Source organism: Cynocephalus volans, chromosome 3 (assembly GCF_027409185.1).
Source record: "Cynocephalus volans isolate mCynVol1 chromosome 3, mCynVol1.pri, whole genome shotgun sequence".
Lineage (NCBI taxonomy): Eukaryota > Metazoa > Chordata > Mammalia > Dermoptera > Cynocephalidae > Cynocephalus > Cynocephalus volans.
Genome location: NC_084462.1, coordinates 119,664,844 through 119,680,288, shown reverse-complemented (window position 1 = coordinate 119,680,288; position 15,445 = coordinate 119,664,844). Strand labels below are relative to the sequence as shown.

At 33.5% G+C, this 15,445-nt stretch overlaps 1 protein-coding gene across 3 annotated transcripts in view; it reads right to left on the bottom strand.

Moving 5' to 3' along the window:
• Positions 1-15,445, bottom strand: part of LOC134371803 (signal recognition particle subunit SRP54) — a 67,281-nt gene that overhangs the window by 21,240 nt on the left and 30,596 nt on the right. For 2 of the 3 annotated variants that reach the window (XM_063088649.1, XM_063088648.1), the window contains 3 exons: positions 12,864-13,034; positions 10,118-10,213; positions 8,707-9,247 (listed from right to left, as the gene is read on the bottom strand). In XM_063088649.1, the coding sequence (XP_062944719.1) occupies positions 9,156-9,247; positions 10,118-10,213; positions 12,864-13,034 (359 nt within the window). In that variant the 3' untranslated portion in view covers positions 8,707-9,155. Of the gene's footprint in view, positions 1-8,706; positions 9,248-10,117; positions 10,214-12,863; positions 13,035-15,445 lie in introns of those variants that run through there. The other variant, XM_063088654.1, reaches the window with a different exon arrangement.

Sequence of the window (15,445 nt, the reverse complement as noted above, 5' to 3'; positions counted from 1 at the left end):
TGGAAAAAGTAAATGAGAAAACCTGAAGGAGAGCAAAGGGCAGTTGCAAGCTTCCATCTTGATAAATATGAGGAATATTTTATCTGTTTTGGCGGGGGTAGGGGGTGAAGGAGGGGGCATCCCAGTTGTCATTTTTCACAATGTCCAGTCAAGTTGAAAAAAATCATGATTGCAATGATTACTGCATGACTTTAACATCAAACTAGTTGGACCATTTCCAGGCTAGTGATTTTTTTATTATTGCTTTAGCATGAAAGTTTTCACGAATATGCAGAGGTCAAAAAGAAAGCGTACATTAGTTTGGCCAGGGGAGGCTTCATTTGATATTTTAAATTTTATTTTCATGCTAGTCCCAATTCAGAAACGCTCCCCAGAGTTATATGACCTAGTATATGTTATTCAGCATGGCACCGGCAGGCCCAACACCCCTACAGCTTTAAATATTCCTTTCTTTTCTATGCAAAAGTTCTTTTTTCTTACCCTCTGCCTACACTTTCTGTCCTACTTATAAATATGATAACCTAAAAACAAAGCAAAAACCTTAAAAACAAAGAACAATTACTTGAAAACCATCTAAACTTTAAAAACTTTGGAAATTCACAATGCGCTATGTTCTGGTAATCAAGTAAACTTGCTGATGAAGTAAACAAGTTAGTAACATGATCTGATCCTGCATGGTGGCATTAGCAAGGGGTTGAGAGCAAAACCAAACTGCAATAAATTGAGAACAAAAATAAAGAATCAATTGTTAAAGACTGCATGAATTGGCCTTAATAAACAACACAGTTCTACATTATATGTATTCAAAATCTCTTACTGGTAAGCAGGGCAAATAACAATCTTTATTATTAAAATATTGTGGAATGTTTATAAATGCATGACTTTATTTTTCAAATTGGCAATTAAACATCAAATTACAATTTTCTTTTTTTTTTTTTTTTTCATGACCGGCACTCAGCCAGTGAGTACACCGGTCATTCCTATATAGGATCCGAACCCGCGGCGGGAGCGTTGCTGCGCTCCCAGCGCAGCACTCTACCGAGTGCGCCACGGGCTCGGCCCTCAAATTACAATTTTCAATGCTGAAGCAGAATGTACTTTCATGGTTTACAAGTAAATTTCTTAGTTTACTAAAAATTAAGAATGCAAGTTATATTTCAATATGAATTAGAAGTATTTCCTAAAGTTATTTTTAACACAAATATGCAATTGAAGAGCATTTTATTACAAATTAACAACTCAAAGCAATATAAAAGAATAGAAATTCTAATGGTTTTATTTGGGCCATTTACGTTTTTGTCATTATTTCCAAACTGTCATAGTTCAACTAAAAGTAGGCAACAAAGCAACATGCCAAATTTTTCCTTCTTTCACTTTGTAATATAAGTAGTATTGTAGCATTGTGATGAGAAATAAGTTTATGTATTATTCTAATTTATCTAATTGAAAATCTAATTGTCATCTAAATTTACCACTAATGATGCATGTAGAGCTAAAAAAGTAAATTTGAATCTACCCATTTCTGTGTAAGGCTGGAAAAATAAAGCTGAATTTAAAAATGTGACAAGCAGGAATGTCCATCAAATAATACTTTCTTATGGTTTTAATGTAGCTACATATATATATATATATTTTAGTAGAGAGTATTTTTCAGGTTATCCCATTGTTCAAGTAGGAGGATATATTTTCATCAAAAATGATACACAGGGGCCGAGCCCATGGCGCACTTGGTAGAGTGCTGCGCTGGCAGCGCGGCGACGCTCCCGCCGCGGGTTCGGATCCTATATAGGACTGACCGGTGCACTCACTGGCTGAGTGCCGGTCACGAAAAAACGACAAAAAAAAAAAAAATGATACACAGGAAAAATAATGTGATGAAAATTAAAATGCATCTTAGGTTGATTTGAAGCATAAAGAAAAACAAATTACTAAATAATGGTAGTGGCTTCACTTATGGACCCCAATATGCCATATACTGCACTAAGGGCTTTCCTTGCATTAACTCTTCTTCCTCACAACAACTCTGAGGTACTATTATAATTACCAACATTTTGCAGATGAGGAAAAAAAGGCTCAGAGAGGTTAAGTAACTTGCTCAGGGTCACAGCTGGTAAGCAGCAGAGCCAGAATTCAAACCCAGGCAGTCTGATTTTAAAGCCCACAATCTTAGCCATTCTGCCCTCTTGAGAATGAAAATGTCAAAAATAGGCTATTAAATGTTAGGAAGGCAGGAAATTTCTAGACCAAAGGTGAGTGTGATACTTGAAAAGATTTGGATGGAAATGTGTAAGGTGCGTGTGTTTTTGAAGTCTATTATAGCAGATAGCCATTAGTAACCTTTAAGGGCCTATAAGAGTGGACTTCAAAAAGTTCATGAAAAATAGAATTAAAAGATAAAAATGAAAAAATATAAACTTTTTTTCTCAGCATAAGCTCTATCAACTTCAAGACACTTTTGTAAGTAATGATATCTGGCCATTTAGTCCTCCCCTAAAGAACTAAGGGTCCTGGGAATTTAACCATGTCAATGCATTCTTTTTTACATTATTAACTGAACAAAAATGGGTGCCCTTTAAAGATTTTTGAAGATTAGGAAACAAAAAGAAGTCAGAAGGAGCCAAATTGAAACCACAAAGTGGGTGCCTAATGATTTCCCATCGAAATTATTGCAAAATTGCCCTTGTTTGATAAGAGGAATGAACAGGAGCATTGTAGTGGTAAAGGACTCTCTGGTGAAACTTTTCTGGGCATTTTTCTACTAAAGTAGCTAACTTTCTCAAAACATTCTCACAATAACCAGATATTATCGTTCTTTGGCCTTTGAGAAAGTCAACAAGCAAAATGCCTTGAGCATCCCAAAAAATTGTTGCCATGACATTTGCGTTTTTGCTTTGACTGGACCACTTCCACCGGTAGCCATGGCTTTAATTGTGCTTTGTCTTTGAGATTCTACTGGTAAAGCCATATTTCATCTCCTGTTACAATTCTTTGAAGAAATGCTTCAGGATCTTGATCCCACTTGTTTAAAATTTCCACTGAAAGCTCCTCTCTTGTCTACAAGTTGATCTGGGTGCAACAGTTTTGTCACCCATGAAGCAGAAAGTTTGTACAACTGTAATTTTTCAGTCAGAATTATGTAAACTCAACCAATTGAGATGTCTGTGGTGTTGGCTATTGTTTCTGCTGTTAATCATGAGTCCTCTTCAATTAGGGCATGAACAAGATAATTTTTACCTCGTTAGGGATGGACTAAATGGCTGGTGATCATTACTTACAAAAGTGTCTTGAAGTTGATAGAGCTTATGTTGAGAAATAAAGTTTGTATTTTTTCATTTATACCTATTAATTCTATTTTTCATGAACTTTTTAAAGTCCCCTCTTATAGGCCCTTTAAGTCTAACTCCTATAATAGACTTCAAAAATACACAATTGTCTGCTGGTGTGGGCTTCGTCGTCTCTTCCCTTCTTAAAGCTTATTATTATCCATTTGTAAACTGCTCGTTTCTTTGGGGCATTGTCTTCATAAACTTTTCATAAAGGATCAGTGATTTCACCATTCTTCCACCCAAGCTTCACCATAAATTTGATGTTTATTCTTGCTTCAATTTTAGCAGAATTCATGTTGCTCTGATAAGGTCTCTTTTCAAACTGATGTCTCATCCTTCTTAGTGTCTCAAACTAGATTGATCCTCTTCAGACATAACAAGTTAGTATGAGTTTATTTTTGTGCAAAAGGTTTTTGAAATCCGTGCAGTTTTTTCATAATACACATTTTGCATGAATTTTTTATTGTTTTTTTTATCACTGTCTTGAAATTCTCCATGAACTTTTAGAAGGCCCTTCATTGTAAGAAGCAAATAAAAATACCAAGTGAACTTTATGTGATATCTATAAATATTTGTTAACTGAAACTTGGTCAGGTTTTTTGGGTGTGTGGTGAAAATATACTATTGATATTTAACTACCAGATTTTCTATATGGTATTAGTTATAAAATACTAGCTTTCTTTGCATGCTATGCCTAAACTCAGTAATCTCAGTGCTAGAGAACCATGCATCTTAATCTAAAGTCTGTAGAACCCTAGAACCCTGGGAGTCTTTGGATAAGAATTTTAAAACAAATATAAAGATTTAATCCTATAAAGGATTATATTATTGATCTTTAAGATCACAATTAGGAATGCCTTACCTCTCAAGGTAAGATCATACTTTTTCAACACAGTAAGAAGGAAATTGCAGGAAATCAAAGAACACATATGAACTGAAGGGTTCAGACTCCTATTTCTTATCAAATAGAATGTCAAGAAACATGCAGCTATTTCTTCCACTTCTGCCAGAATTGAGATTATGAACTTAAAAAAGGTCATAAAGTAAGGGCCCATGATGATACCAGTAACAATTCCTACCTCTTTGGGGTCACTAAGGAGCAAATTTCCCTTTCTATTTATGAAAGCATAAAATGCAAGCAAACATGATTACTAAAGTATGAAGATATGCATACATTATAATGTTCTCCCCACTTGATGCAGATATAGAACTCTCTCTAGAAAGAGGTTCACACAACTTTAGCATATCTTGCGTAAGAAAAATAGACCAGTCACTGGCTGCTACTCCCTTCTGCTTTCCAAGTAGGAAAAGCCTTTACGCAACAGTGTCAGAGTCTCAGTCCCCAGGTAGGGAAGTTTCTTACTGTAAGGATCATCTGAATTATCCTTCTCACAAACAGGTACTACCATGCAATTTCTTGGTATTTTTCTATTTATGATCCAACTTGTACTGAGAAATACACTGTTTTAGGCTGAGATAACCCTTTAAGCCACGTAAAGCTAAAAGATATAACGTGCTCTTCAAATGATGATTTCAAGTGAAGAGAAAGAAAAGTAATGAGAGTTGCAAAATGTCGTTTATGCATGCCAAACTCAAAAATTGTGTGGCAGTCAGCACTACTTTATTAAAAGGATAAGTAATATAATTACCAGCTTACAAAGTTTATTTTCACTTTATAAGTATCCAAAAACTACCTTGTATTCAATGAGCCCATATTACAGATGAGAGGTCAATACAAGAGAGGTAGAGCCTAGGGTCTTAGGTAAACAACTACTCAACACTGAGCAAAAATAAATTGTTACCTACCCCTATTGGCAAAGTGTGGACAAAACTATCACAGCAAAACTTCACTACTTTACAAAAACAACAAGCCATAGGCTATACCACTGATCTAGAAGTAAACTTTAAATTAATCCCCTAGCATTTGAGATGTAAATTCATCATTCCTGTAACTGATGGCTCAAAAGCAAAGAAGGCGTTAGGTTCAAGCTTAATGCAATACTTTAATGTTCAGAATACAGTAAATGGAATTTGGAGCAGAATTTTGAAGATCACAATGACTCAGTTTCTAATCCAATGAATGCCAGTGATAAAAACAATCATCTAGATTTGAGCTGTGATGATGGCTTTCTGGTTTTGGATATGATCATTTACCTGGCTTTATTAATAATTATTTCTAGGTTTTACGGAAGATCAATAATTATTTACATTTAGTTATTTAACCATGATTCTCACTGAATAGTAGTTTTTATTAGAGTTCATTTAAATTCTTTGGCTGCTCTCTATATTCAAGCAGTAAAATCCTTTTTTTTACTGGAGACACAAGCATCAAGTTGAAATTACTTCACATCTTTATTTTAAATACTTTTTTCCTTTTTTTACTGAAATATTTGTCTATGTTATATGTACTAGAACTACCTGTAAAAGAAATTCATTGAGTTTGTTTTATATAATGATTTATATACATTGATATAAATACATTGAAAAAGATAATAGTAATTTTACATTTACATTAATATGCATGATATGGGACTTCAGTTCTAGTAAATTTCCCGGGTTTTGTTGCTACTTGTTTATCAGTATTCACCGATAATACTGTATTTCTATTCAAGGTCAGTATAATATTACAGATTCAACATACCTCATCTAAAAATCCAAAATCTGAAGTGTTCCAAAATCTGAAACTTTTTAAGCACCAACATGACACTCAAAGGAAACACTCATTACAGCATTTTGGATTTTGGATTTTTGGATTAGGGATGCTCAACCAGCACTGCATATCAGAATTTAGGACTTCCTCTCATATTGTAGCATACTGTATTTATGTGAACAAAATAATAATTTACATAACATGTATATTATTACATGATGAAAAGTACTTAGTTTTTTCCAAAAAATTCCTCCTTAAAATTGCAAGGCATTGTGTATTAATATACACCTTTATATCTTATATGCCAGCAAATATATCTTCAGGAGAACATCAACATCTGTCACACTTAAATTGTTAGTTTGCCCTTTCTTGGTTTTGTAGTTTGTTGACATTTCTGGATTTTTTTGGTGGCTGGTCAGTACAGAGAACTGAACCATTGACCTTGGTGTTACAAGGCCATGCTCTAACCAACTGAGCTAACTAGCCAGCCCAATGTTTGGGTTTTGGGGGTTTCTTTATACTTAAATAAGCACTGTAAGCTTAAAGAAGCTATTCCAAGTTTTATGTTTGTATATATTTAAGTAACATTGTAATAATATTCAGGAAGAATTTAATATTGTATGGTATTTGATCTGACTACTGATCTACATTGGGAATATATCAGATATCAAAAAGCTAAAGAATCAACTTTAACATAGTGAAAAATAAAAGGAAATTTGTTCAGATTACTAAAGGGTTTGATTTTGGTATATAATACTTATGCTGTCAAACATTAGCACCAAGGGCTGGCTGGTAAACTCAGTTGATTAGAGCATCGTGCTAATAACACCAAGGTCCAGAGTTCGATCCCTGTACTGGGTGGCCGTAAAAAAAATAAATTAAAATAAAATAAAAAAATAAACATCAGCACCTTGATTAAAAATTGTGAGAACTGAAGGATAACTTTTTGTAACTAAAGATGCCAGGTTGAGCACTTAATGGAATTAGGATTTTAAGACAGCATCTCCAATTCCCTCATTTTAACAGAAAAAGAGAAATGGAAACTGAATTAGTTATCCTGGACCTTTAATTGTCCTTTGCCACTGTTATTCTTGCTTCTGAAAAACAGAGTTCCCATCAGACACAAAACTATTAAAAACCATACCTGAAGCCATGAAGGTCACATTTCCCTTTTTTGGTCAAAATGTAGAATTGATACCCTGAGAATAGAAATCTTAAAAATGTGTACTCAGAAAAGGTGGTATGAATCAGTTTAATTAGAAACTACTGTGGAAAAGAATATTTTCTCTATTGTCAAATTTCTGTAGCTGGACCTTGCCATGACATTTTGGCAGAACGTAAGATACATCTTTTTTACATGGTGCGCAATGTTCTATAGGAATATTCTAGTTGTTAGCAGGTAAAAAAAATTTAGTGGGATATAAAAATCTTTGCCCAAGTAAACAAGAAAATCAGTTGCATTCCTATGTAATTACTTTTTAAAGATACTTTGGCTTATAAGACCTTTTCAAAATTAAGTCATAAAAAATACCATAAAAACTAGCTATTTCTTTCAGTCTCTCCTCATACTACAAATGTCTTTTGCTGAAGATCTGTTCATCCTAGTTCAAACTACACTGTTACACCATATCTATTATCTTCATGATGTCAATAAAGAATACACATAATAATTATTCTAGTGTTTTCAATTAACTCCATAATTTATTTAAAAGTCATTGTTCTAAATAAACTGTGTAGCAATCCAAGGTAACCAATAACCGAATGAATCTTATCACGATCGCATTATTTTTAATATATAATAGTGACAGCCTAACATTTGCAACTATTTTTCCATTAGGAGGTCTGTACATTAGGTATTATCATCAAAGTAATCAGTGTCTTTCTTTTTTTTTTTTTTTTTTAAAGATGACCGGTAAGGGGATCTTAACCCTTGACTTGGTGTTGTCAGCACCACGCTCAGCCAGTGAGCGAACCGGCCATCCGTATATGGGATCCGAACCCGAGGCCTTGGTGTTATCAGCACCGCACTCTCCCAAGTGAGCCACGGGCCGGCCCTCAGTGTCTTTCCATAGATTTTTGATATGTAAGAATTATGACAATGGCTTTAAAAAAAATCAAAGATTGCCATTAAGGCTTCAAAAATAGGTTAAAAGTGCAAGTTATATACAAAATATTATATAGTGTGAACTGTAACCAAACTGTTAAATGGTAGAACTAAGATTTTCTATGGCAAAATTGTCTCAATTATTCTAAATTAAACAAAAATTCCTAATACTCATGGTTAACTTACTCTGCCATATTTCTCATTAAAGGTTCATTTCTAGGTGAAGTTTTATTTTTTATTTTCATTTTTTTTAAAAAAAGATGACCAGTAAGGGGATCTTAACCCTTTGACTTGGTGTTGTCAGCACCACGCTCTCCCAAGTGAGCTAACCAGCCATCCCTATATAGGGATCCGAACCCATGGCCTTGGTGTTATCTGCGCCACACTCTCCCAAGTGAGACACGAGCCGGCCCTTCCAGGAGAAGTTTTAAATGACATGTATCTACTGTCTTTTCTGTTTACTTTTTTATTTGATACACTGATTGTTTTGTTTTGTTTTGTTTTTGGCAGCTGGCTGGTACAGGGATCTGAACCCTTGACCTTGGTATTACCAGCACCATGGTCTAACCAAGTGAGCTAACCGGCCAGCCCTATACTGATCATTTTAAACCATAAACAAAGTTAACAACCCCTTAACTTATAACCACTTTAAAGTTTATTTTACAGAATATTTATTGAGACATCATGTAACTACTGACCAGGACTGTTTACAAATGTAACACTTGGCCTTTAAGACAATTAAAAACCTTTAGATACTAAAATTTTACATCATGATTTGTTTAATTTAAGAAGTGTTATTATGATGGTGAAAACTAACAGAAGAAAATCTAAAGCAAAAATATAATGATTTCCACAAAAACCATATATTCCTCTCCTATATCAAAGGGAGAGAGGGAAGAAAAAAAGAAGGAAAAAGAAAAGGAGGAGGAAAAAGGAAAAAAGACAAGAAGAAAAAGAAAGAGCAAGACAGGCAAGAAAAATACTTTTTTTCCCCCCATTCACAAAAAGGAGGGAAACTCTGAGGTCTCAGCAAATAACGTAATCAACTGAGTCAGTTTATATTAAGGCATCTTCTTCACATATTATTGAATCCCATCATGCCTTTCATATTGCCAGCAGCACCCTGTTGAAACTGCCTCATCATTGACTGAAGTCCTGCCATGCCACCTAGAGTGAAAGTAGAGTAAAAACAGATAATTATTAAGCAGAACTTGAAACATTTATTACTTTTGCCTAACAAGTACATTAACTTCTAAAAAACACTAGGTTCTGACTGCAATTTAGTCATCAGCCTTAAAGAAAACACCAACCAAATATTTGTATTATCACCAGTATCCTCATCTATAAAAGAGAATGAATACCCTACCCAAATAACCTACTAGATCAAGTTACTGTGAGGAATAAATAGATAATACATGAAAAGATCTTAGAACAGTACCTGTTGCACAGTCAATAAATCTAAACAAATATTTTTTTTGCCATGTCCAAAAGAGACTTGCTGTAGATAGTATACATAAAAAGTAATTAATAGTGAATTATTTCACAGAACTTACAGGAAGAAAATTAAGTATCTACTATATGCCCAGACTGTACTTAAATGCTTTCATATATATTAGCCCATTTAATTTTCACAATTTCGTGATGAGATATGATCGATGATTTTACAGAAGGGAAAAGTGGGGTTCAGAAAATTTAAGGGACTTTTCAAAGATTACACAATAAAAGTGAAACTGGGGTTCAAAATCCTTACATAATTTCAAACTTCCATCATTAAAAATATCCAGGTTCCAAAATAGGGCAAAAAGTCACTACAATACGCATTAACAAAAGATGATTAAATAGCTTGCTCAAAAATCATAAAACCTCATCTTTTATAGCACTATTACAACCATTCAACTTAGAATTCATATGGTCGTTTCCCTCAAATCACACATCTTTTGAACAGATTTCATAATGTCATAACAGAAGGCATACCATTAAAACTCAACCCTATAAATTAAACTGTGTATTACTAAGTGGCAACAACTTTGTATTTACCCATGTGATGAAGAACTCTTGGATCCATCATTTTGGCCATTTGTTGATTCAATTTTGCCATCTGCGACTGGCTCACATTCTTAGACATGTCACCACCTGAAAAAACAAAAAAAAAGATTTTGAGTCAGTATAAGATGTAATATTATCAGGGTACTATAGAAAGTTTGATGAAGTGAGTAAACACAAAGAAAAAAATCACCTATAATCTTATCATTGTAACACAATTATTTCTATTTCTACATATACCCTTCTAATCTTTCAATCACCTACTTTTTATTTTTAGAAAGAACAAATGAAATTCTACATAAAGGGACATACAAAGAACTTTAAGGCTACGATTTGTTTTCTGTTGGCTGGCCAGTATAGGGATCCAAACCCTTGACCTTGATGTATGTTATCACCACCATACTCTACCGAGACAACTACGATTTTTGCTCATACTTTTAGTTATGCCTATGAATGAACCACTATAAGCAAAACTGTATCCAGTGGTTATTAATAGTAAACTATAACAATTGCTTAACAGTGATAGGGGAATGCTGAACAAAAAGCTGAGTTTATAGATATGGTTAATTGGGAAAGAGATTGGATGGACGGTAAATGAATATGAAAGAATGAGTCTGAGAGAACTTGAAGATTTGTATATATCTAAGAAACTTTTAAAAAAATAATGAAAAGCTTCTTTCTTGAAGGGAGATCTTAAAAAATAATAAGAACAGTAATGGAAAGCTTTTGAGACTAGTAAGACCAATAACACAACTTCATTTGTCAAAAAATTTCCACACACACAGTCAAAACTCCACAGTAAAAAGGCCAGCCAATGAAAGTGATGCATTCTAGGCCAGAATAGCAGTACACTTAAAGGACTGGAAACAAAAGAGATCATCAATGCAACAATAATGAAATAGTACAATTGCTTCAGCAAAATTATTTATTTCAAAGGAGTATTAACTATGGTACTCCTCAATAGCATTTAATAAAAATGAAAAATCAAAGCTGCCCCTGATTCTCTGCTCATAGCCGGCTAATCTGTATAAAATATGCAAATTAAGAACTATGAATGAAAAAGAAGATATGTTTTTATGACAGTATATGATAAAATCTGTGAAAAAAATTCAGGATGAATAAATCTGTGGAAGATATGAATTCCATGTTCATTGCTGATTTGTCCTAAAAGTTTGTTTTTCAGGACTTAAAATATCTTAAAAATATTAAGGGTTTGGTGTGACCAAGGATGTAGCGTGCGCATCCACTGCCTTTATCTTGGATGTGCCTTTACTGAGGAATCAATGCTTACATAACATCTGACTGATAAATCTGCAGTAGTTCTATCAAGAATAGTCAAGATCACTTGGGAAAGATGTTAAACTGACACAATGTGTTTATTAGTCACTATCTGAAGTAGCGTGGAATGTTGGGAATTATAACCAATTTTAAACATGTTTGTCTAACCTTTCCCCCTTGTCACAAAAGAGAAGATGGGATATAGCAAGCAAGGAAAATAGAAGTGTCAAAGACAAAAGATAATTAAAAATATCTATAAAAATTCATTCTTTTGTAAGCTATTCAGTGGAATTGTTCATCTTTGGAGCTTGTCTAATCAACATTTTTGAAAATAATAAAAAATTCATTTTAACAGCTCTTTACATGATAGAAAAAAATTGAGGAGAAATGGAATAGTTGATTAAGTCTTTGGGAAAATCTATCTTTTTAGCTTATATAATATACAGTGAAATAAATTCCAGTTGGGATAAAAAGTCAAATAAGAAATAAAACCAAAAGCAAGTAGAAGAAAACATAGGTGACTTCTGAGGTATCAACATGGAGAAGGCTTTCAAGAGCATAATAGAAATCAAAGGAAAAGACAGATAGGCTTGGCTACATTAAAAATAGAAGTTAAAATAAAAGGCAAATGAAAAACTGGGAAAAAATATTTACAGATATAAACCAAGGATTTTAAAGGATTACAAAGCAATAAGGGAGAAAAATGGGATGACTGGGCAAGGAACATGAAGAGGTCAAAAGGAAATTCAAACTAGTAATGGTTTCAAACCAGTACAAAGAAATGTTAAACTTACGTAGTAATCTACACATATTTTTAAAAATCTGACCATTAAATTAGAAATGGTATTATTACAAAATTTATTCAGCATCTACTACTTTTCTGATCAAAACAAACAAAATCCTTGAGGATTTTGCATAGAAACTGATACTGATACAGACGCAGATGAATCAGCCAAAGGGTCCAACAAAGAGGTATTACATTAAACAAAGATGCATGCATAACTTGAATAGTAGCAGCCAGTGGTTAAAAATTATATTTTGAAGAATACTTGACAATATGGAAAAACAGTCATGATATGGCAGAAGACAGCAATAGTTAATTTAACATCAACTGTTATTTGCAATGGGACCCATGGGATTCTCTGAGGAGTAAAGGTAATGTGTGTTTTGAATTTTTTTTCTTATAATTTCTTATATTCTCTAACTTTTCTATAACATATATTACATGTTCATTAAAATAAAATCATTGTTTTGTTTTTTTAAAAAGTAATGTTTATTACCTTGATTCTGAAAACAAATAAATCACAGACCATATTGTAAATTCTGGAAGTATTCTTGTATAACATGAAATTCAGCAGTGAATTTTCCAATACTGGCAGTACTCCCTGAGTTTAATATTTAGTTTCTCAATTTTGTTCCTACTTTTCAGTATGTTACCTAATGATGAGCTTATTTTTCTTACCTTTGAAAAGTCCTTTGATACCTCCCATTTTTTTCACCATCTGTGCAAACTTGGTATACTGTGTCAAAAGTTCTTGAACATCTCTTGTTGACACGCCTGAGCCTCTTGCTACTCTTTGGATTCTTCCTGGTTGTTTACTAAAAACCTTAGCACCATCTGTACTGTCCAGTTCTGTAGGCAAAGGTCAATTACTCTCCCTTACATACAATTTTCATTCATCATCAAAGCATTTATGTGCAAATGGGAAAAATATAACTTAATAGAACTTAGAAGATATGTTTTTTAAAGAAATAATTATTTCACTTTTCTTTTTATACTATGAAATATCTTACATAAAAAAACCAGATATATAATAAATGGTCAAATCCCTACCCAGATTTAACAAATTTTATCACCATGTTTGCCTCGGATTTTTAAAAATTAAACATGGAATATATTCAAAAGAACATTTATAATACTCATAAGCTATAAAAACAAAACAAACACACACGTATTTTGCCTACAGTTTAAGTAAAATAGAACATTCTGAGAATCTTTGAAACCCCATGTCCACCATTGCCGTATCTCATGTCTACCCTTTCCATGCCCTCTAGACACCAAAGGTATATGGTATATTTCAAAAAAGAACAAAAGTATTACCTTAGCTCTACCCTAAATAACTATTAACCTTGAATTCATAAATTTAGGTTATATAAGCAAGCAGAAGATGGTAGATTTTTTTATAATCAATAGAACAATTATTATATTTCCTATAATCAAGTAATTACTATCACTATTATTTTGACCCTTTCTGTAGCATAAAAAGAATGAGTTAATTCCCTCCAGGCTTTTAATCCCTCTTAGAATATAAGGTGAATTTCTTCTGGCTTCAGTTGCATGCAATCTTAGGGATGGAATAAACTTTATTTAAAATGTCTATTATGTCTGCATTCTCTCTACAACATCCCCCAATAAGTGGTTATCTAGCCTCAGTCTTAATAGCCCCAGGAGAGGTGACCCACCACCTAAAATAAGAAACTCTATGCCATTCTGTTGTAACTATAACTATGGAAAAACTTTTCACATATTAAACTGAAATGTTTGCCTGGCACTTCTATTCCTATAGTGTATATGTCTCCTTAATAGACAAAAAATAAGGCTTTCAAATACTTGAGAGTCACCATGTCTCCTGCAAATTTTCTCTATGTGACAAATATCCAAGTCTTTTGATTATTCCTCTTACAACATGGTTTACATAATTTGTCATCCTGATTTTCTAAATACATCTTCTAATTTGTCTATACCCTCTAAGTATATTGTCCAGAAGTAAACTGAAATCCAGGTGAAGTCTGATTACCAATGAAATACAAACAAATATGTAATTATCTCATAATAACTTTACCATTAAAATCTCTAAATCCATTTCATAAATGCAGCTTTTTAGCTACATCTTCACTATAGAATATTTAGGAAATCATATTCCTTTCAAGAATTCAAATCAAATGAGAGAAAGAAGATAAACTGATAACAACACAGCATGGCAAGCAATATAACAAGTTAAGCAAGTAGTGGAAGGAGACCAAATTTAAAGAAGAAAGTAAGTCAGGAAAGGCTCCATTCTGGTAGTTTCCCTTTAACTGAGCAGTCCTGAAGGACAAGTGTGAGTTAAGCAAAGAACAGAAAGGAGCAAGGGACATTCTACGAAGCAGAATGTGGATTCCTAGAATCAATGAAACTAGTTTTGTACAGAAGGAACTGAGCATGAATGGAGCTGAGAGATTGAAGAGGTTGCAAAGATAGGTAAGAACAAGATTATAACAGAACTTTATGCCAGGCCTAGAAGTTTGAAATTCATCATGAAGACAATAAAGAGACACTGAAAGATTTTGACCCTAGGATTGTTGAGCTTGGAAAGACCATTCTGGTTGCATTGAGGAAGACAGACTGAAAGAGAAGTGAAAAAGAAGGGAAAAATTAGGAGGCGACTACAGTAATCCAAATAAGAAATAATGAGAGTAAGGCCAGTTAGTACAGTTGGTTAAAATGTGGTGCTGGTAACACCAAGGTCCAGCATTCAATCCCTGTACCAGCTAGCAAAAGGGAAAAAAAAAAAATGTTAAGAGTATAAATTAATGCAGGGGAGGCAGAGACAAAGAGAAGAAAGACGATATGAGAAATATTTAGGAAGTAGAACTTGCTAAATGCAAACACTAATTAAAAGAAAGCTGAAGTAGCTGTATTAATGTCAGACAAAGTAGACAAGAAACCAAGAGGCTCATTACATAATGATAAAACGGTCACCAAGAAGACAACCCTAAATGAGTACATACCCAACAAAAGAACTTCAAAATACATAAAGCAAATGGACACAACTAGGAGAAAAGCCAGTCACTTCAATACTTCTAACTCAATAATCAATACAACCACTAGACAGGAAATAGCAAGGTTATAAATTTAATTCACCCCAGTTTCTAGCTTGGGTGACTGGGTAGATAGAAGTGTCACTCATCAAGAAAGAAGCACTATTTTTACATCCCACGTGTCTCAGATAACTCACAAACATTTAAGTAGAGAGGTCTGTCCAGGATTTAGTGAGCACCTAG